The 23,753-nt window shown below is 39.1% G+C and overlaps 2 protein-coding genes across 5 annotated transcripts in view; one reads left to right on the top strand and one right to left on the bottom strand.

Moving 5' to 3' along the window:
* Positions 1-20,212, bottom strand: part of SUGCT (succinyl-CoA:glutarate-CoA transferase) — a 742,548-nt gene extending 722,336 nt beyond the window's left edge. For 3 of the 4 annotated variants that reach the window (XR_006268585.1, XM_043463532.1, XM_043463533.1), the window contains exons 1-5: positions 20,037-20,212; positions 9,355-9,406; positions 8,640-8,713; positions 3,263-3,348; positions 2,660-2,710 (exon numbers count right to left, since the gene is read on the bottom strand). Coding sequence is in view for 3 of the 4 variants with exons in the window: in XM_043463532.1 (XP_043319467.1) it covers positions 2,660-2,710; positions 3,263-3,348; positions 8,640-8,713; positions 9,355-9,406; positions 20,037-20,136 (363 nt within the window). In the remaining variant the exon portion in view is untranslated. The remainder of the gene's footprint in view (positions 1-2,659; positions 2,711-3,262; positions 3,349-8,639; positions 8,714-9,354; positions 9,407-20,036) is intronic. The other variant, XM_043463531.1, reaches the window with a different exon arrangement.
* Positions 20,213-20,327: 115 nt separating this feature from the next.
* On the top strand, positions 20,328-22,583 carry LOC122438553 (M-phase specific PLK1 interacting protein). The gene is made up of 2 exons (XM_043463535.1): positions 20,328-20,954; positions 21,862-22,583. Exons 1-2 carry the CDS (start codon positions 20,616-20,618, stop codon positions 22,060-22,062), a joined length of 540 nt encoding a protein of 179 aa, XP_043319470.1. The 5' UTR covers positions 20,328-20,615; the 3' UTR covers positions 22,063-22,583.
* Positions 22,584-23,753: the final 1,170 nt, after the last annotated feature.

A 23,753-nucleotide genomic window follows, 5' to 3' on the forward strand; every position in this document is an offset into this window, starting at 1 on the left:
CTTTAACAAAGATGACAAACAAGTTTTATTTCATATGATGAATTCAACTTCACATGCATTGGGAATAATAATAATAGCTAATGCTTCAGTTTAGTTCAGTTCAGTTGCTTAGTCGTGTCTGACTCTTTGCGACCCCATGGACTGCAGCCCGCCAGGCCTCCCTATCCATCACCAACTCCCAGAGTTTACTCAAACTCATGTCCATTGAGTCCATGATGCCATCCAACCATCTCATCCTCTGTCCTCCCCTTCTCCTCCCACCTTCACTCTTTCCCAGCAACAGGGTCTTTCCCAGTGAGTCAGCTCTTCGCATAAGGAGGCCAAAGTATTGGAATTTCAGGTTCAGCATCAGTCATTCCAATGAATATTCAGTACTGATTTCCTTTAGGATAGACTGGTTGGATCTCCTTGCAGTCCAAGGGACTCTCAAGAGTCTTCTCCAACACCACAGTTCAAAAGCATCAATTCTTCTGCGCTCAGCTTTCTTTATAGTCCAACTCTCACATCCAAACATGACTACTCAAAACACCATAGCTTTAACTAGATGGACCTTTGTTGGCAAAGTAATGTCTTTGCTTTTCAATATGCTGTCTAGGTTGGTCATAATTTTTCTTCCAAGGAGTAAGCGTTTTTTAATTTCATGGCTGCAATCACCATCTGCAGTGATTTTGGAACCCCCAAAAATAGAGACTATGACTGTTTCCATTGTTTCCCCAACTATTTGTCATGAAGTGATAGGACAAGATGCCATGATCTTAGTTTTCTGAATGTTGAGTTTTAAGTCAACTTTTTCACCCTCCTCTTTCACTTTCATTAGAAGACTCTTTAGTTCTTTGCTGTCATCTACATATCTGAGGTTATTGCTATTTCTCCCGGCAATCTTGATTCCAGTTTGTGCATCATCCAGCCCAGCACTTCTCACGATGTACTCTGCATAGAAGTTAAATAAGCAGGGTGACAGTATACAGCCTCAACATACTCCTTTCCCGATTTGAAACCAGTTTGCTGTTGCATGTCCGGTTTGAACTGTTGCTTCCTGACCTGCATACAGATTTCTCAGGAGGCAGGTAAGGTGATCTGATAATCCCATCTCTTTAAGAATTTTCCACAGTTTGTTGTGATCCACACAGTCAAAAGCTTTGGCATAGTCAATAAAGCAGAAGTAGATGTTTTTTTGGAACTCTCTTGCTTTTTCAATGATCCAATGGATATTGGCAATTTGATCTCTGGTTCCTCTGCCTTTCTGAATCTAGCTTGAACATCTGGAAGTTCACAGTTCACGTACTGTTGAAGCCTGGCTTGGAGAATTTTGAGCGTTACTTTGCTAGCATGTGAGATGAGTGCAATTGTGTGGTAGTCTGAGCATTCTTTGGCATTGCCTTTCTTTGGGATTGGAATGAAAAGCTAATGCTTAATGAGTACTAACCATGGCAGACACCCTTCTATACATTTTACACATATACATTCAATTATAACAACCCTAAGAAGTGGGTATTATTGGACTTCTCTGACGAACGAGTGATTAAGACTCTGCACTTCCACTGCATGGGTCACAGGTTTGATCCCTGGTCAGGGAACTAAGATCCCACATCCCACTCAGCCATATTAAGTATAAAATAAAAACTTTAAAAAAGTAGTTATTATTATTGCCCTCATTTTACAAATAAGGGAACTGATACATAAAGAAGTTAAGTAACCTGTTGAAGTCACATGACTAGCAATTAAAGAAGGCAGGATTTAAATCCCAGAAGAGAACACTAAGGTATGCCCCTAACCAGTGTGCTGCCCTGTCCCCTCAAGGAAAGATGCCAAGATCAGGTCTGGATGCATTAACCATCTGAATAAATGTTAGAAAAACATTGGGCTCTACAGTGATGTAGACCCAGGTTTCAAATTTCAGCTCTTCCCTTTATCAGCTCTGTGATCTTTAGACAATCATTCAAGCCCCTTGAGACCCATTTTGCCTCAAAATGAGGCAAATATGAGGGTGAAAATGAGGGTGTAATATGTCATTTACAAAGCAAATTCTGAAGATATAAGAATATTAGCAAAGTGCCCAGGCCTAAGATCTGATGCAAAGCAGGCACTCAGTCAATAGACAATAGTACCATAACTAAACACTCTGACACCACGGAAAAATGTCACACACAATATACCAGAAATTATAAAGCAAGTTATACTTACTATAAAAGCAGTTAAGCTCTTGGACTGCAAGAAGATCAAACCAATCAATCCTAAAGGAAATCAGTCCTGAATATTCATTGGAAGGACTGATGCTGAAGCTGAAACTTCAATACTTTGGCCACCTGATGTGAAGAGCCAACTAGTTAGAAATGACCCTGATGCTGGGAAAAACAGAAGGCAGGAGGAGAAGGGGACGACAGAGGATGAGATGGTTGGATGGCATCACCAACTCAATGTATATGAGTTTGAGCAAGTTCCGGGAGATGAAGGACAGGTAAGCCTGGCATGCTGCTGTCCACAAGTTCACAAAGAGTTCAACATGATTGAGTGACTGAACAACAACAAACTCTTCAAAGACATCTATAGCAAAATTTCAGACTGCCAACAAAATCATGTTTTAAACACTTTTACTCTGATATTCAAATCCCTAATTACAACCCAGGGGGTAAGATGCCTTCTACAGAGCATACTGTACCTCTTTGACGATTTTCACCCCTTTTGGATCCTTGATATTAACAGCTATACTCTAAAAATTAAAAATAAGCATATTAAAATAATATCATAAAGAGTTTTATTTATGATAAAGAAAAATTACTGACAGTTCACTAAGAGAGCCATTCATACATCGATTCTCCTCTTAAAGTAAATGCATTTTCCTTAGAAAGAAACATTTAAATCATTTTTACTGATTTTATTTGCAATTTGGATATGTAAAAATGATAGCAAGGATTACAGTAAAATAATTTCAAATAATGATCCCAAATGTAGACAATAAGCAATCTCCAAAAGAATAACAAACATAAAAGAATCAAGTGATTTCTCTCCTTAATAAAATTATTTCCATTCAAAATCATTATAAATTCTCACAATATGTTTTAAGTTAGTAGAAAAGGAAAATAAAAAGGTCTACTGTTTCTATTTTGTAACTGGCAAATGAATAGAATAAAATGTCACTTCTCGAAAATATTACTTATATCTACAAAAAAAGGGGAGAAATAAACAAGCCACAATGATATCAAAAGTTTTGTTACTACAAGAGGATTATAGAAAGAAAGCAAAAAGAGGGTAATATTCTTACTTTTTTATTTCGGTTAACACTGAGAAAATAAGTACTTTCTGTCCCCACAAAAGGTGGACCCCAAGTTCGTGTATCATCACCAGCTCCTGAAAATAACAGTATGAGCTATTTAACCTTGGAACATCAAGAGATAGTTCAAGCCAACAAATTTACTCATTCATAAGTTCACAGATGACTAGGAAGATCAGCTTAGTTCAGTGGAATTAGCAACCTAAAAGAGCCATGGGAGCTTGTTAGAACTACCCAAATTCTTTGCCTGTTCATGTAAATCACTAAATCCCCCCATATCTTCTTTCACTAAAATCCAACCTGAAAGTAAAAATCCAGAACAGAATATCCAAATGCCAGTTTGAAGGGAAAAAATTACTCTCCTAATTCAACAAACAAGTCAGCTCTTTCAGTGTTGTTGGCACTAAATGTGCAAACAAAGTGTCAGGTCTGGAAAGGATTTTTGTTATATATAATTTAAATCAGAAAAATGACAAGTCTTTATAAACTGGTATTTGAGGCTAGATATAAAATAATGATAAATAAATAAATCTATTTTTTTAATCCTGCAGTATAAACCAGAAAAAGCAAAACAAGCAACTCCGTAGCAAATGTAAATAATTTAAAATACTAGCTTAGAATAAAATTTTAGTCATCAAGGTCTTGCTTCAAAGTAAAATGTTTAAAACCATCAAAAATAGGGTATTTTCTTTGAGACATCTACTTCAAATGACCTGTGTTTGATTCAAAGACAACACTACAGAGTTACAGAAAAAATTTTTCTTTGCACAAAAAGCAAACAATGTAGATGGAACACAGAAGGTGAATTAACAATTAATAGGCACAAATTAGTATAACAAATTAAAAATTTTATAAATTCAATTAAATATAGATATTAGAAACTAAACACTACCTAAGTATTACTAGCCCCTCCAATAAGAGATAATTTGCAAGTATGAGTTAAAGTTTAAATTCTAATCTCATTTAAATGACATAGTTAATTTATTAGGTCATTAAACTTTACCCACTGAAACTGATAAAGAAAAACAGACACAACCTGTTAGAAAACAAAACAGAAGCTAAACAATAGACTCCTTAATTTAAAAAGAAAAACAAAAAGAAAAAACCTCACAAGAGAAGGGAAGAGAACAAGGGGACAAAAGAAGCATTAGTTCTAATAGGGATGAACTGAAAGCAACACAAAGCAATAAATGCCAAGTATCAAACTGAACACATGTTCAAAACATCAGGGAAAAAGAAAAGTGCAAGAGTCCACAAAAACAACCTCCCAGTAATAGACCAGTTAGAGTCTTCATGGAAAATGTATGTGTCAATATGAATCTCCAAGACCAGCCAGGACCTCCCAGAGTCAGGAGACAGTCCAGCCACTTCTATTTTCCTGAAGGTCTCAATACATTAAAAAAAAAAAATTTTTTTAAGGAAGCAACATCAAGATAAGGTTAAAATTAGCTTATTTTAAACGATCACATTCATCCCTGATCACATTCATCTCTCGGGTGGAGATAATGTCAGAAATCTAAATTGGAGGCCCACATGGCTTTCCTGGGGCTTCCCCAGTGGTTCATCGGTAAAAAAAAACCTGCCTGCAATGGAGGAGACGCAGGTTTGATCCCTACGTCAGGAAGATCCCCTGTAGGAGGGCATAGCTACCCACTCCAGTATTTTTGTCTGGACAATCCCATGGACAGAGGAGTCTGGCGGTCTATAGTCCATGGGGTGGCACAGAGTCAAATACAACTGAAGCCATCAAGCGTGCACGCCCACATGGCTTCCCTACCGGACCTGTGCCTCGTGTGTGGTGGTGGTGTTGTTGTTGTTTAGTTGCTAAGTCTTACCCAACTCTTTTGCAACCCCATGGACTGCAGCCCACCAGGCTCCTCTATCCATGGGATTTCCCAGGCAAGAATACTGAAGTGGGTTACCATTTCCTTCTCCAGGGGATCTTCCCAACCCAGGGATCAAACCCACATCTCCTGCATTACAGGTAGACTCTTTACCATTGAGACACCAGGGAAGCCCATCCCTAGTATCTAATCCCTAGTATATAAACCAGGGTTTAAGAGAAGCAGAAAGGGAGTGCTGATGGCACATCAAAGGTTAAAGGTCACAAGCTTGTAAAACTAGCAATTTGAGAAACATGTTTTATTTGACCCACATTTAAAGTTTTTAACCATCTGCCATGATTTCAAAATCCAGAAGCAGTAGATAAAAATTCAGACTTCTTTTTTTAAATGATATTTCAAAATATTCATTCATTCAGCAAAGATTTACTGGGTGCCTACTAGGTCATAAGCACCACTCTCTGCAGAGCAGACACAGCAGTAAATAAAGACCAGCATCCCTGTCCTCATATCCCCGCCTCCTGGGGACAACTTTGAAGTAACAGCAGCATCATTTGATGCCCAGACCACTTCATTCATTTAGGTTACCTCCCTGGCCCTGTCAGCATACAGTTTACACTCACCAACAAACTCGAAAAAAAGAAGAAAAAAATATACTTAAGCTTGATATGTTCTTTGATTACTCAAGTAAGAATAATCTAAGTCCCAAGTCAGAAAACTACAACCAAATTTAATTCAAGAACTGAGAAAGTGGAAGTGTGAAAGTGTTAGTTGCTCAGTGGTGTCCGACTCTTTGTGACCCCAGGGACTGTAGCCTGCCTGGCTCCTCTGTCCATGGAATTCTCCAGCAAGAACACTGGCATGTACAGCCATTCCCTCATCCAGGGGATCTTCCCCACCCAGGGATCGAACCCGGATCTCCTGCACTGCAGGCAGATTCTTTACTATCTGAGCCACCAACCAAGTTTAATTTAAGAACTGGAGAAGTGGACACTAAAAAAGACTAGCTCTCCACTAAAATTTGAAAATACTGTCAAATCACTTTTCCTCATATCTGTTGAATAATTATTTCAGAAAAAAACAAAATATATGAACATTAAAATGTACTGAGCAGAAGGGTTAAAGGAAAGAGAGAAATTAGTTAGGAAAAGAGCAAAAAACCCTGCTAGGAAAAAAGTTTGATGGCTAGTGTGTATAGCTATGGGACTTAATAAAGTTCTACATAAGGAAAGGGTCCCCCAGGGTGGAAAGGGAAAAAATAACATGGAGAAACAGGTCTAAGCAAATAGGGAAGAGTGATTTCTAAAATTAATAAAAATGCAGTCATTCCTTCATTATCCTCAAGGGTTCCAGCACCAACCAGGACTCCAAAATTGGCAGATGCTCAAGCCCTACAACTGGTTCTCTATAACCACAGGTACAGCACCACCAATTCTACCAACCACAGATCATTAAAGTTCACAAGTCCACAGACTCAACCAACCAGACACACAGGGCCAACTGTACAAATATTTAACCTAGAGACCAAGGGAACTAGCAAGAGGAATTAGATTGACTATTCTGCCTGTAAATGGACGACCCCATGGTTGAAATTAGAAAATGTGTGGCATTGAAACTGGACAGCAAGGTGGTAATTAGAAGTTTTGTGGTAACTGTTAAACAAAGAAAGAAAAAAACACGTTCAGCTAGAAAGTGAACATTATTCAGCGTGTATCCAGCAATGACCAAAAGCAGTAAATATCATGGACTGGATAAATGAAGCACTATCTCTGGAAAGCAGGATTCACCAGGCTCTTCTATCACCTGGAGCCTGACAAAGACAGGGTCAGAAAAATGTAATATAAAATATATAATATCCCTCATGCTGGTCAGAGAATCTTCTGCTAACTGCTTGGGCCTCCTAAGAAGATTTAGCAGAAAGTTGAATCTTCCAGATCAGGTATTCAACTTTATAGTGTTTAACCACTTATGGTGAATTCATATGTTGATATAATTGTAATCTAGTCTCTTATGGGTCTGATAGAAACATGCACACTATTCAAGAAGGCTGGACCATTTTCATTGATTTGGGAATTCTGTTCCAGATCCATTAAGCATCAGAATTTTTTTTTTTTTTGCCATGGTACATGGCATATAGGATGTGGAATCTTAGTTCCTGGACCAGGGATCAAACCAGTGCCTCCTGCAGTAGAAGCACAGAATCCTGACTATCAGACCACCAGGGAAGTCCCAGCATCAGATCTTGAAGGACAAAAAAGAACGCTGATTTTTGAAACCTTCCAAACAAGGTTTGAAACCTTCATAAACAAGCTGTTAATGAGACGATGCAGAGAACGTGGACTCCTGGTTTAAGTGCTTATTAGAGAGAATAGGAACGTAATATGACACTTCTCTAAGTAGCTTCATCAACAGTAACATGAATTAAATATCCAAGAGTTGAGAAGGCACCAAATAAGAGTGAGAATTATGCACCCAGTCTAGGTTTATTTGGTGGACAAAGGGAAGAGAAGAAAGGAAAGTTGTCAGATGAAAAACATAAAAGCAAAGAATTCATCTTAGCTCCAGTGTTTTTCCCTCAAAATATTTAAAAGTATGAAATGGGGAAATGTTTCTTTTATTAGAAATAGAAAAGAATGACTTAGGCTGGGGTATTTGGGTTCCTTTTGGAAGGACTTTGATTCCTTTCCTTCCTCCTTCTTCTACAACCTATTTCTCCCCTCTTCCCTTCCCCTGGGCCCTGGCTCCCCTTCATCTCACAGTGAGGGAAAGTGGCCAGGCCCACTCTAACCTCAGTCTCAGCAGCAATTCTTGTGTGGGGCTCAGGAGGACCAGGATCAGAGATGAATGTCCCAATATTCCTTACTAGCTGTGTGACTGTGGACAAATCCCTTGATCTCTCTAGGTCTCTGTGTTCTTATTTATAATCTAGGAGTAATAACAGGTGACAGGTTTTTGTAAAGATTGAATAAATTAATATAGGCAAAGTGCTTAGAACTGTGCCGGCACCAAATGTCATTAACATCGCTGTTATCACACTCAGGTCAGTTCCTACCAGTGTGCTTAGTCGCTCATTTGTGTCCAACTCTTTGGGACCCCATGGACTGTAACCCACCAGGCTCCTCTGTCCATTGGGATTCTCCAGGCAGGAACACTGGAGTGGGGATTCTCCAGGCAGGAACAGTGGAGGAGGGCCATGCCCTCCTCCTGGGGATCTTTCCAACCCAGGGATTGAACTCAGGTCTCCCACATTGCAAGTGGATTCTTAACCATCTGAGCCAGCAGGGAAGCCCTGGTGTTTCTACCAGAGGCTTCCAGAAACTGGCTTAGGCCTCAACCCTTGGCATGTAAAGAGTAGAAAGAGATCTAACTTTAGTATAGGTTCAGAGGAAAATAAAGAATGGAGAAGAAAAGTAATCATTTCATTTCAATTCTTTCCTCATCCCACATACAGGTACATGGATATTTAAAGAACCATTAAAAATATTTATTAGCTTGTTTCTATGTTTTAAAGAGAACAGTAGTTTTACCTGGTCTTTCCACTTTTATAACTTCTGCTCCAAGGTCTCCTAAATTCATAGTAGCAAAAGGTCCCGCCAGTACTCTACAATGTTAACAGTGATAAATAAATTCATTACCATCTTTAAGATTTTTATATTTGTTTCTTAATGGTCCATCAACACAGACAAGCTCATATAATGTTAGTAAGAATTAAAACTATTATAAAAGTGATTTGGCCATATGTATCAAGAGCTTTAAAAAGTATATTCCCTTTGATGCAGTAATTCTACTTCCATAATTCTACCCTAAAAAAGAAATTGAAAGATTTTCTAAGGCCAAGATTTATGTACAAGGGAGTCTAGTTTATAGTAGAAAAACACTGGGGGATGATTAAGTAATTATGTGACAACTATATAATAAAATATTATCATATATCTTTGTTGAATTTTGAATGACATGGGAAAAATAGCCAAAATATAACACATGCTTAAAATGTGAATAAACCTATAATTTCAATACGGTTTCATTTTTTTAAAGTATACATAGATACGCAGATTAGAAAGAAATGTATAAATATTATATGAATTGTCCTTAGAATAATGAAATTATAGGCAATTTCCTTGATTTGTCTTTCCAAAATTTCAATGATAAGCTTACAAGCACCCTCTTATAATCCAAAAAACAAATGCTTTTTTAGAGAAGGGGAACACTCAGTCACCAAAACATAGATAAACCAATACACACCTTGTTAGATCCAGAATCTTTACACCCTCCAATGGCTTCACATTGTCAGTATCTGGCAAAACAGAGAAAATACTTGAAGATAATTGATTACTAATTTTAGGAAGGAATAATGCATAATTTGGCCACCTGATGCGAAGAGCTGACTCATTTGAAAAGACCCTGATGCTGGGAAAGATTGAGGGCAGGAGAAGAAGGGGATGACAGAGGATGAGATGGTTGGATGGCATCACCGACTCAAGGGACATGAGTTTGGGTAAACTCCGGGAGTTGGTGTTGGACAGGGGGGCCTGGCATGCTGCAGCTCATGGGGTTGAGTCAGACACAACTGAGCGACTGAACTGAACTGAATGCAGAATTCTTCATATTCTGAAAGTACTCTCTATTACTACCAAATAAATAAATAAATTTTCCTTCAGATTACTAAAGGGAACTGTGTATAACACAGAACCCTTGACTAATCCAATTTATCAATCAGTAAAAATTTTAAAGCCTCTAACACCAGATTATTCCCCATTTAATAAAGTCCAAAGCTACATGTAAAATAGTTTGTCTAATGAAAAATGAAAAGTTGGAGGAGAGAGGGTTGCAGAGACTGAGCAGGGAGGACTTTTAGGACACTGAAAATACTCTGTATGATACCATAATGATGGATACATGTCGTTACACATTTTCCAAACTCACAAATAGAACTTTCCATCACCTGACAGTCTCCACCTGCCCTTTGCAGACTACCCTTCCCTCCATTCCCAACCTCAGGCAATCACTGATCTGCTTTCTGTCACCACAGTTTAATCTGCATTTTCTAAAATCTTATCTAACTAAAATAATACAGCATGTACCCTTTTTTGTCTGGCTTCTTCCATTCAGCATAATGATACTGAGACTCATCCATGTTGTTGAATTTTTATAGGTAATATCCTGTTCTATGCATATACATCTTTCTTTATCCTTTCTAACCTACTGAGCAGGCTCCAGTTTTAGGTTCCAGTGGATCAAGCTGCTATGAACATTCATGTACAAGTCTTTGTTGGACATGTTTTCATTTCTCTTGAGTAAATACCTAGTGGAATGGCTGGGTGATAGGGTAAGGTTATGCTTAACTTTCTAAGAAACTGCCAAACAGATTTCCAAAGTGACTGTACAATAGTACGTGTGAGTTCTAGAAGCTCCACATCCTCGAAACACTAAGTATTGTTCATCTTTTTTACATTTATTTACTCGGCTGCACTGAGTCTCAGTTGCAGCATGTGGGCTCTTCAATCTTCCTTGCAGCATGCAGGATCTAGTTCCCTGACTAGGAATCCAACCTGGGTCCCTTGCATTGGGACCTGATTCTTAACCACTGGACTATCACAGAAGTCCCTTGTTAATCTTTTTAATGGTAACCATTCTAATGGGTATATGATGTTTCTCTGAGGCTTTAATTTGCATTCCTTTGATGATTAATGCTATTCAAAATCTTTTCATGTAACAATAGGCCATTCATATATCTTCTATTGTGAATGGTCTCACTGTTTTTTTTTAATACTGAAGCAAAATATTCACAACAATGCAAAAATCCACCAACATGTGAAATATTAAATAAGCACTGGCACATCCATATAACAAAGTACCATGCCGATGTTAAGAAAAAAATGAGACAGATCTACATACCCTGACATATAAAGTCGACCAAGATATATTCCTAAGTTAAAAAATAAATCAGGGACTTCCCTGGTGGTCCACTGGTTAAGAATTCACCTTGCAATGCAGGGGAACCAGGTTCAATTCCTGATCAGGGAACTAAGATCCCACATGCTGTGAAGCAACTATGCCACAACTAGAGACTCCCAGTGCCACAACCAAATAAATAAATAACTTTAAAAATTCAAGCTGTAGAACAGAATGTATAATATGAGCCTATGTTTGTAAACATACATAATAATAATTAATAATAATGTTGGTAACTGGAGCATTCATAAATTTCTACTCTTGGCTAAATCTTGGGGTAAGAATTTATGGAACACTTTCACTAGCTAAGTTATTTATTTCTGTAATTTTCCTTAATTCTTAAATCATGGGGAAAAAAAAGAAAAAGTGAAAACATAAAGAACAAATTGAGAGAGAAACAAGATATTTTATAGAAAGTAAAACATAGAAAAAGATCTTAAATATGAGAAGATATTTTGATATCATTAGGAATGAACTGACAAGCAATTATTGTCCATAAGACTCCAGAAATATGAGTCTTCTATACTCATCTCTTTGGGGGCCCCTGTTTTATGTCAAATTATGCAGGAAATATATTTACAGATCTCTTCAATTCATAAATCTCATCATAAATCTATAAAGAGAAGTCTATATTTCACTACCAATGTCAACTCACAACCATAATAAATTAGTAATATTCTATGTAATGATGCAAAAACTTTTAAATGAATTCATTTACCATCAGCCAATAGCATTTTATTTTTATGATCTGTGAATATAACCAAAAAGGACTTCTAAAGCATATTTAAGTCACACTCAATTAATGAGTTTTAAATAGTTAAGAGCATAAAACTTAGAGAATGAATTTAATTCTCTGCTTCACTATTTACTATCCTAGTGACCTTGACCAAGGTAAACATTTCTCTGTTTCAATTTCCTCAGTTGAAACACCTACATCATAGAGTTTGCAAAGATTAAGGGAAAAGTTACATGTGGGCTTCCCAGTGGTATTAGTGGTAAAGAACCCGCCTGCCAATGCAGGAGACATAAGAGACTTGGGTTTGATATCTGGGTCGGGAAGATCTCCTGGAGGAGGGCATGGCAACCTTCTGATATTCTTGCCTGGAGAATCTCATGGACAGAAGGGCCTGAAAGGCTACAGTCCATGGGGCTGCAAAGAGTCAGATACAACTGAACCGACTTAGCACACAGGCACACACAAAGTACACTTCCTGGCATATAGTAAATGCTCACTAAATACCAACAATTGTTGTTATCATCGCCAATGTAATATACAGTCCCAATACCTATTAAAGTAGATAATCCAGACTTGAAAGCAATCACATGACTCATGATTATTTTAAGGAACAGAAAGTATTATTCTCAATACTCTAAAAAGATATCTACAGCCATATTTTGCCTCCTTATGAAAGACCAGAATAGACTGATTACAGGGTGAAAAACAGTTGAAAAGAGCATCCATTATAATGTAATTTGTTGAGCTATAGTGAGCAGCTTGTATATCACTCTATCTTATTTGGCCTCTAGGATGGAAAGCTATTATGTTGATACAGCTGAGTAACCATGCAAAGAAATATAATTATAATGAAGCTGCCATCAAATTTATGCTTGCCAGAGTTGCTTCTAGGACTCTTCTGGTATTTGGCCCTAGGTTTCCATGACACAAATAAATTTGAACACCAGCGCGGATATAACTGACAGATGCCCACACAAGTGGCTCATTTGTGTGGCAGCAGCCATGACATCCCTCTCCCACTGTACTAGCCAACTACTGAGACATGAAACAAAAAAGTCAGGTCCTAAAACAAACTGATCGAACATCACTATCAAATACAACATGTGATATACATCGGAAGGCTTTCTTGATTTGATATTTTTACAGAGAACTTAATTACCAGAACTTAGGAGTGAGCCAGTAGATGGATATCTCTTCCAAGCTTTATTTAGAAACGTTAGCAGGATATTTTCTTTCTAGCACAGGTTGAGTCTTGAAGGAATTCTCTGTTCCTAATAGTATAATCTGGCAGGAAATTTTAGGGGTTTAGAGTACTTGGAAAATCAGAATCCACTGGAAAACATTCCAGGGAAACTAATAGTATGGAAGTGACACTCAAGTTATGAGGCATTTAGAGACAACTCAGTTCAGCGGTAAAGACTCCACCTGCAATGCAGGAGCCACAGGAGACATGGGTTCGACTCCTGGGTTGGGAAGACCCTCTGGAGGAGGAAATGGCAACCCACTCCAGTATTTTTGCTTGGAAAATCCTATGGATAGAGGAGCCTGGCAGGCTACAGTCCATGGGGTCACAAGGAGCCAGACACAACTAGGTGACTGAGCACACAGAAAAAAATAGCAAGATGGATAATAACATATAATAGTTTACAATTCATGCTTCATTGACACTGTTTCTTCAGAACTGCCCTTCCCTTGCAAGGACTTGGCTATTACTGTGGGATTTGCAATCAAAGAGGTTTTAAAACTGCTGGATGCTACTATTTTAATGAAAACTTGAAGAAAAATGCAAAAAGACTAGAAATAAAGGGCTACCAAATGATAGGTAAAGCATTGTACAACCAAAGTACCAATGGGTGCTAATCCCTAATCCCTCTGCTCTTCTCACTTCCCAGCTTCTCTTGCAATTAGATTGGGGCCAAATGCCTGGAGTCTAGCCAATTACACTTAAAGAGAAGCAATATAAGTTAATTCCAGCCCTAATCCTTAAAAACATCCCATTAGGTCCTCCAGGCTTCTATAGTCCTACTGCAGTTGACTGTGGGCTAATTTGTACCACAGCCCCACCTAGCCTTTCCTGACCAAGGAAGAAACCAGGCATGGGTGGAAGAAAAATGGTAGTATCCTCTAAGCAAATGTACAGCATCCACGCCAACAAGTTGGAAGTCCATTTCAGGGGTAGGTTGCTTCACTGCTAGCAGCAGTCATCAAACTGAGATACATTAAGACTTTTGTAAGAAATCAATGAATCATTTTAAAGAAATCAATTTCCAGATCTTAAGCTTCCACACATATTTTTCCCCAAAACTGATCAAATAAGACCTACAAATAAGCCTTCTTTCATGACAAGGCTTCTCACACTGGGTAAAGCATATTCCTCACACATTACAGATCTTACCCTCACCTTAGTTCTTACTATAGAATTTATTTGTGATAAAAAAAATTTTAAATATGAACTTAATATATGCAATGTGCTGCTTTTCAAAAGTCACTTATGAGAAAGACCACTAGTATAGACTGGAACATAGAAGCGTGGAAAACAGCACCAACTTAGAGACTTTATAAATAATCAATTTATAGTTGTAGGATTCACAACCAAAAGTCAGGAAGTCAGAGAAAAAAGCTTCAGGGTCGAGGCCTCTTTAATGGGCCTGAAGAGAATAACTCAGGGATAACAAGTGGCTGAACCAGGAAATCGTGGAGCAAATGATAGTTGTAAACTACAGAATATGAATGCCCACAAACCCGAGACCCCTGAAACTTCACCGTGTAGGTGACGTGGCTTTTTTCCGGAAGAAGACTGACCAAAGGGAAGACCTTTGTGCAAATCAGGGAAAGTCATCCATTCCAGGGGACAACCAGCAAAACACCATCATAGGTACTTGAGGGGCATTATAATTATCACAGAAAAGAAGAAAATGTGTGTGTGAGAGGTGTGGGAGGGTGGGAACGGGGTGGGGGGCAGAGTTAGATGGTGAATGCAATGAGCCTATTTTGAACATAAAAAGGGAACGGAACCCTATTGTACAGACCAACTGCAAATAAAACAGGAGGAATAGATGGAAAGGGAAGGGACAGCCTGGGAGAAGTGAGTAGACAGATACATAAGTCAGAAAAAAATGTTTTATGATTTGATTTGTTTTCAACCGCTTCCGATAGGTCATTCTGAAGAGCAGGAGATGTCTAGAAGAAGTTAGGATACTCTCTGTGAAGTGCTGTGGAACCGTCCCAGGGATGTCTCTTTAAGTAGTAAAGATAAAAATTATTCTCTAAGCTTTTTAGAGTTTGGGGGGATTAAGGCACAGTGAGGAGCATGTTTCCAAGGACAGAGGCAGGTCTTAAGCTGGCCTAGCCATGTTCATGTTGTAAATTCATTCAAACTTTTCATACATACTATCAAACTGTCCACCAGAAAAGCAGTACTAATATATATATATGCATCAGCCAAGGAAAACAATGTTCTCCACTATCTCCCATAACCCATGACGGCTTAGTTTTGGGAGCATTTTGTTTATTTGTTTGTTGTAAATTCAACAGTTAAAAATATGCATGTTACTACCATTTTAATTTTCATTTACTTAATGACCAGAAATTAACACTGCTTTTCATACTTTCTCTTTTTTTATATCTTCTCTTGTAAATAATGTATTCTTCTTGTTGGCCCATATGTCTACAGGCACATTTATCTTTTCCTTATTGATCTGTATGGATTCTTCGTGTAGTAAGAATATTAACCTTTTATGAGTATAAAACACAAAGATACAAATTCTAGTGACATTAAAATTTTATTCACTCATTTTAAAACAAAAAATTGTATCTGGAAAAGAATAATTACACTCTTTAACATTTTTCTTCATGTCAAAGTATTCTGTCAACAATTTTATTATATTCAATAAAAATTTTTATAAGTGACTTAATGCATTAACACGTATTACACATGGGTGAAGAATATTAATCAAAAAGAAATACATATGTATAAAACATTTCACCTGTGCTTGACTACTATGGACAATGGAAACATGCTTAGAATTGAAAAGAAGATCATTAACAGTAGTTTGGCTCTCAGAGACAAGAACAAGTTGCTTCCAACACCTGCTTAATCAATGAGAACATTACATAAGTGATAGTTAAGTGATCTACTGTGTTCAATGCAGACCTCACCCTATCAATGAATGAGCTAATCATATCCTAGAGATGTATTTACTTTTCTACTATTGACAGTCTTTAACATGAAACAGCTAAACAGCTAACAAGAGAAGAGGAAAACGGATAATCTGAAAGGCATCAGGGAATACTATGGTAGCTTATGCTCTAAGTATATCACAGTAGCTCCACCCCCGTCACCCCATCCATGGGTTCCTCAACTACAGATTCAACCAATGGTGGAATGAAAATATTGGGGAGAAAAAATTCCAAAGAGCAAAGCTTGAATATGCCACACCTCCCACAACTATTTATATAGCAGTTACACTGTATTTACAACTATTTACATATTATTTACATTGTATTAGGTATTATAAGGTACACACAGGACATATGGTTATATGCAAATACCAAACCATTTTATATAGTAAGGAACTTGAGCATCCTTGGATTTTGGTATGCAAGGGGGCGGGAATCCTGGAATCAATCCTCTGCAGATCCCGAGATACCTGAACAAACATTTCCATGACAAGCTTCAAGAGCACATTTACTAAAATTGGAACAAACATTTCTAACATAGAAGCTATTAAATACACTCTCCTGTCCTAAAAAGTGCTTTCATTAAAAATACATGGACTTTAACACCCATACTCATTCAAAAACGTGGTTTCTGAAGCAGAGATCAGAGTTATTATTTCTTACGTCAAGAAATGCACCATTTTCTCCCCAACTAATAAGTTACAGGAGTCATAATGAGACTGGTGGACTTCACCTGCACATACAAGGACTGAACCCTAGGAAAGGTCCCCCAAATTATAAACCAATCAGTTTGTATGGAACAGCTGCTCGGCACTGCACCTTCCCCCAAAAAAGCAGAGACAGCTAATAGCCCAAAAGTAAGCAAATTCTGCTCAGGAAGAAAGGGGGATGCTCCCTGGGTTCTGACTCTCTGGAATGTAAATAAATGTCTCCAGGAGGAAAGATAAACTTCACTGGGTTAACAACCTCAATCTTGGGAATGTATCCAAGGCTCTGAGTTTTATACCCCTTTGAAATATAAACATAAATTTCCTGGAAGCTCTCTAACAATCATTTTAGTCATCTTTTAACTTCCAAGGCTTGCCCTTTAACCCAAGTTCTAGTTTTCTTGGCGTAGAAAGCCCTGACCATGCAGAAACATGAAAATATTCACTCCTTGGTAATAAGTAGTAAAAACTACCCAAAGTATTTACGTTTTCAGCACTAGTTAATACCTGATGCCTACCAAACATATTGGCTTTCAAATCCTTTCTGGAGAGCCCTAGAAATTCCTCAGAGGTGCCTCAGAAGTGTCTTCTAAAGGAGGCAGATAAAGTAGGGGACAGAGTGAGCAGCTTTGGGAATCCCAATTCCTCCTTCAAACACGAAGCCATATGCTCTCAAAAAGGCTCTACCAAAAAAAAAAAAAAAAATTGTTTTTAATCTACTGAAAAAAAGAAACACTAAAAAAAACTTTGGTAACCTCAATAAAGATTCTCTGTCTTACAGAAACAGACAAGTTCCCATTTTCACTTACACTTAAATCTGTGGTACTCTTACTTGCATTAATGAAAAACTTGTAAAACATGCATCATCAGAAAGTTAACCAATTATTTTGGGGATCCCCATATACTTCATAGGTATTGAGAAAGTTCCTTAATGCTTTGCCTGTTGATGTCCTCTGAGTACAATGTCGCCTGAAGACATCACCTAGCCATTAATAGTGTCTTCAATAAATGCACTATCCTATTTGGGATCCTGCTTTTCTAAAGGTGGTCCTCCCTAAACAGTTCTACAATTCTCTTTTTGTCAGAACAATACTCATGTTACTCACACAAATGTTAAAGTGCCCTTTTCTCCTCACAGGACTCCAACTTCATTCATGGGGCAGTCACCATAGTCTCACATACACCATCCCCCTTCACTTTTCTATTTCCAGGTTATGCAACAGAAAACTTCCTACACTCCTCTTCCCCTGAACTCACCAGCATATAAATAAATTGAAATATGCATCTTGGGACCTCAGACCCATCAGCTCAGGCAGTCAGACTGCAGTCCCCAGGACCTGTGAAAACTCTAGCTACATTTACAATGTTCACAATTAAAATCTACTAATCTCTAAATATCTAAAAAAAAAAATATGCTATGAAGTACATATTATGAAGCCATAAAGATGTTAAGTTAAACACTTTGACCTTTAAATTGATTGGTCAAAAATGATGTACTTTAAGGACAGGAGTCAACCAAAAATGTACAGATTAATACTGGTAAAGATATAAGACTGCTGTAATCCCCACCTTTTTAGGGACTCTTTACTACCCCCCACCCCCAGTGTCTATGCTGAGAGCTTTGTACTTTCCTCCTTTCTGATAAATCCTATTTGCTTGCTACCATGAGTGCCTACATGTTCATGGATTCCATTCTTTGACTCCATGAACAAGAAGTTAGATTCCCATTTCAGTCACTTAATTTCTCTTGGACAATTTCTCATCTGTAAAAAGGCAAATTGCCTATACTCAGAAGTGATCCAAGTGGAATCTGCAGTTTTCATACAATTATTAAGAATGTGCTCTCCCTCACTCCTCCTATATATTAATACCTGAAAACATAATGAAGAGCACAATGTCATACATAATCTACTGGTCAAAAATTTCACACTTTACTTCTTGTTTCTAATACAAGTTCATATGTGTGGAAGATAGCAAGATATCACCAGAGGGAAGAACATTCCAGAAGTGCAAGCCAAGTAAAAAGACAACTTATAGTACTTCACTCAATTCAACAAATCATTTGCTAATTATTTAAATATTAACAAAGGTAATTTGGTCCCTGCCACCCTCATTTCTCTGCTCCCTCCCACCAAGAGGTAGACTGGTTGATGACATTAAAGGTGGTATTACAAGTGAGACTCACTAACCCACTCATGTGGGTTATGATGTGACCCACTCATTCATTCAATAAATACCTGAGAGCCCAATTACCAGGCATTAAACTAAGCGCCAAAGACAAAGTCCAGGAAGGTGAATTTCTGGACGGGACAGAAGTATGTTTAAAGAGGGTAATCTGGGATCCTCAGGCCTTAATTGCATCACAAAGCCTCGATGCGATTACCCTTGCCTTGATTGATTCTACAACTTGTGTCTAAACAAGAAATCTTAAGAACCAAATTCTCTCAAACAATGGCGAAAAACTGTGTGTTTCTCCAGTCATCAAGGATAGAAGCTGAGAAAATACATTCTTCAGTTTGCCACATGCCACAGAATATGTCAAACGGACGGTGAGAAGTGGAAGCTGCAAGAATGTTCATTGGCTGAAAGGCACAGGTCCACGCTACCCATGATTAGATGAGTCCTAAAATTCTCTAAGATTGTTTTTCCTACAAGCTGATTTCAAGGCTCACCGTAGACTTTCATCCCCAAATTCGAAGGGAGTCAAGACAGTTTCAGAAAACTGCAATAAATCCAAATTTCATCTTCTAAATAAAATTCTGAGCCAGGTCCTCGGTTCAAAGGTGTGTTTAATACCTTAGGGGTCATTTCTTGAATGATCACATTTTTCTATATAACCAAAGGTCTGTGAAATAGCTATTACTTTAAGAGCTCTGGACAAATGTTCTTTTTGAAAATCAGGATCTCTGCTTCCTAACCACCTCCCTTACCCGACTGCATTTAACAAGAACAAGGAAGGGAATAAAGTCCGGCATCTGCGAACACAGCCTCACCCCCGAGTTATTTAAAGACGCAGTCTGAAATCCTTTCTGAAATGCAGCTGGTTGCGGGGGTGGGGGGTACATTTTTCAAGTTATTTAGACATAAGAGACGAGGAGGGATGAATAAGAGAGAAAGACGAGTCCGCCCGGTAGGACCGTGCGGGGGCCGGACCGGGATCCGGACGTCGGGCAGGGTGACCACCCGGCGACCGCGGAGCCAGGGCGCTGGGGAGACACGAAAGGTCAGAGGGCGGGCGGCGGGGTCAGAGGATACTAAGGAAAGCGCAGCGTTCTGCTCAGATTGCCGCCTGAGTGGGAAGGCTGGGACTGGGGTCTCTTTCGCCGCCTGCACCGAGTTTCGGAGGGTACCTGACTGCGGGCGGCCGGTCCACAGCCCCGTCCCGCCGCCCCGGCGGGAGAAAAGGCCGGTTCTCCGCAGAGCCGAGACCCTCGCCAGCGATGCCAGCATTGCGCGCCGCTCACAAATCCTGGCTCCCCGAGTGGAGAACTCCGCGCTCGCGCAGCCACTGGGGGCGCCCGCGGACAACTAAGCCCTCCACCGGCACCAGGTGGGAGGGGCCGGGTCGGCCCAGCCGAGCGCTCCGAACCACCCACCCAGTTCTGGGCAGGCGCCTAGTCGGTGGGTCAGCCCCAACCAAAGCCCGCGAGACTTCAAAGGCCATTGCTAGGGCTCCCCCGGTGTTTGGCCTTTCCTTTATCCATTTTTCCCCCCTTCTTCTTTCACTTAACTCAATCTGTATCCAATTCGATAACCTACTTATCCCGCCGCCCTAGCGGAACCTTTGTGAGGCCGGAACCAATGTGCTATATAATGCTGGAGGACGGAGGAGTGTTTTCGTGAAGGACCACCAAGTATAAGTGAAGGGTTGCTCGCGACAGTTCCGGCAGGAGAACGCGCCAGTGAGATCCTTGTCGTCGTCCACTGAGATGCAGCGACAGAATTTTCGACCCCCGACTCCTCCTTACCCCGGCCCGGGTGTAGGAGGTTGGGGTAGCGGGAGCAGCTTCCGGGGTACCCCGAGCGGAGGCGGGCCGCGGCCGCCATCCCCGCGGGACGGGTACGGGAGTCCACACCACACGCCGCCGTACGGGCCCCGATCTAGGCCCTACGGGAGCAGCCTCTCTCCGCGACACGGCGGCAGCTTCCCTGGGGGCCGGTTCGGGTCTCCGTCCCCAGGCGGCTACCCTGGCAACTACTCCAAGTCCCCCGCGGGGTCCCAGCAGCAATTCGGCTACTCCCCAGGGCAGCAGCAGACCCACCCCCAGGTAATAATAGCCAGCGTTTGCCGAGCTCTTACTGTATGGCAGGCATGGTACACCCTTTACGTGGATTATTTTGACTCCTCTATGAGGTGGGATACTGTCGTTAGCCATGTGTTGCCGATGGATAAACTGAGGCTCAGAGAAGTGTAGCTTTCTTTGGAATGCTCTACAAAGTGGCAGAGCCCGACTTGTTTCTGGAGCCCTCCTGCTTTTTCACCAGTACAGTGCCGCTTGTACACAGATTTCCCTAATTCCCTCTCCTTTGTCAGGGGCATGGCCCGTTGGTTGCAGTAGACTATGCTGAGTACCCGCTCTCCGAGGGGGAAAAATAGCGAATGAATCCCTAGCGTAGAGCTAATCTCTCTAGAGTTTATAGGCTAGTGCCATTTCCTACTGTTGGCACCTTTTTCTTTTCTTCTTCCACTTTTTTTTTTTTGACCTTGGTTTTCCGAATACAATGGCTTCTGCTCCAAGTCTTTGTAGTGTTTGTAGAATTCTGTGGTTTACAACTTCAATGTGCTTAGTAGTTTTCCAACTTTATGCTAAACCAAAACACCTCTTTGAGTGTGGAGCTAATGAGACGGGAAGGTTTAGAAATATTGAAGCTGTAGGGTAAAAATAGTTTTAATTTGCCTCCAGAAAAAATAGGGAAATAACTGAGAGAAAACTACAATTCTTATTTCATCATCATTTTTTCATTTGGCAAAGTTATCACATTAGAAATCCAAAAGGATTTGAACTGACAGTGGACATAAAATTATTAATAAGTATATCAGATTGGTTTAAATACTTCACAATTGGGTTCAAGACATAACTTTTAACTAGCAGTGTGACCCCCACTAGCCGCTAAAGAAAAAGTTCCACTCTTATCTCTGCTAAATGTCTTTAACTAATGATTTTTTTCCTAAAGGGTTCTCCAAGGACATCTACACCATTTGGATCAGGGCGTGGTAGAGAAAAGAGAATGTCTAATGAGTTGGAGAGTTATTTCAAGCCTTCAATGCTTGAAGACCCTTGGGCTGGCCTAGAACCAGTATCTGTAGTGGATATAAGCCAACAATACAGCAATACTCAAACATTCACAGGCAAAAAAGGAAGATACTTTTGTTAACATTTCTGAAATTCAACTGGACGCTTCATGTGTCAGGAACATCTTGGACAAAACTTTTACTTGTAATTAAATTGAAACCTAACATGGTGACTTTGATTGGGTAATTTTAGTTGTGTGTTTCATCATATCAAGTATTTTTGGTATTAGAGAAGACACATGGTAGGATAATTTGCAATATTTAGCTCTCTGGAAGTGCCTACCACAATTTAGAAGATTGACATTTTCCAAATGCTTAACATTCTTGGTTATATAATGGACATTTGCCTTTTAATGTTTTTTTCCAATGTTTTAAAATAAAGCAGTTTGTCTTTCTAGCTATATTGTGCTTTTGTCATATGCTAAAAAAGAATTATTAAAATAATGCTTTGTAATCACATAGATAGAATTCATCAGTGTATATTTTGGATACTGCTTTTGAAAATAGATAAGCCATACTTTGTGCTATAGACAGGTCTATATATTTGTTCATAGGGAAAGGAAATAAAGGAAGAGAATAAAAAAGATTTCTATTCATATTATAACCATTGTTCTGTGTCCATATTTTATGTAATGCTTTTGTAAAAATGCTTTGAAATGTGGTAGAAAGTTAGAGAAACCCACTTAAGCTTAAATTTAAAACTACTTGTAGCCTTTATACTCATTTAACTGAAAAAGGCAAGGATGGACCTATTTCTTGCATAGCTAAATTAAAGAATTCTGTGTCTGAATTTCTCTACTCCATATCTCCCAGTATTGTGGAATCATTTTCTCTTGAGTCTAGGAAGATGGCTATCAGCAGTCTCAAATCACTTCCATTGTGAAGAGACTATTTCTCAACTCTTGTCAATCCCAGTGAAGACAGATCGGTCATGCTTGGTCTTTTTTTGTAGTCTTGATTCAATAACTATGACCAAGACAGTGTGGCATAATAAATTTGAACATGGACCCATCCCTAGAATGAGGCAGAGTCCCATAATCTTAGATCCACTAGGCCTACCTGAACTAAATCAAGGTTTTCCAAAGGACGGAATGCTGTGTACCTATGCCTGTGGTTATGAGAAAAACATAAAGGGATTTTCATTTTCCCCAACTATTTAAACAAAACCAAGTCTTAGAACATTCAGGCCTTTTAGGTATTTTGGGGTTAATATATGATGAAAGTATAGCTCATTAAAATTTTGTTTAAACATTCCCAGAAAGAAACTTCTAAAAGTGAGATGGTCACACCAGTTATTTGAGCCGTGACCAGTTTTATTTGTATGTTAGGTCTTTCACAAAGGCAGAACAGGAAATAAGGAAGGACTTAGATTAATAAAAGCTTCATGAGACTCAGGACTACTACTGTTACTATATTCTAATACTATTACTATGCTGAAAGATGTGGAATAGAGAAATTCAGAGGCAGACTAGTTAGGTGAGTTATTTAACTTCTCTGTGCCTCAATTTTCTTATGTGTAAAATGAAAAGATTAACAGTACCCATGTCATAGAGGTGTTGTGTTTGAGGATTAAATGGGTTTACATGTGTGAAAACTGTTAGGCCAGAGCCTGGCACATAGTAAGCACTCTAAATGGCAGCTGTTACTTTCTCACTCACCCCTATATCCTCAGCTCTTCGAGAATGATGCCTGGAAAATAGTAGGTGCTTAATAAATATTTGGCGAATGGATGCTGACATTCTGATTATAACTACTATATTGCTGTGCTTTTATC

Source organism: Cervus canadensis, chromosome 3 (assembly GCF_019320065.1).
Source record: "Cervus canadensis isolate Bull #8, Minnesota chromosome 3, ASM1932006v1, whole genome shotgun sequence".
NCBI classification, from domain to species: domain Eukaryota; kingdom Metazoa; phylum Chordata; class Mammalia; order Artiodactyla; family Cervidae; genus Cervus; species Cervus canadensis.

Excerpts from the sequence above, each read along its gene's own strand:
- LOC122438553 (XM_043463535.1), top strand. The coding sequence starts at position 20,616 with ATGCAGCGACAGAATTTTCGACCCCCGACTCCTCCTTACCCCGGCCCG. Across the intron at positions 20,955-21,861 it reads AGCAGCAGACCCACCCCCAG|GGTTCTCCAAGGACATCTAC; the intron begins GTAATAATAGCC and ends TTTTTCCTAAAG.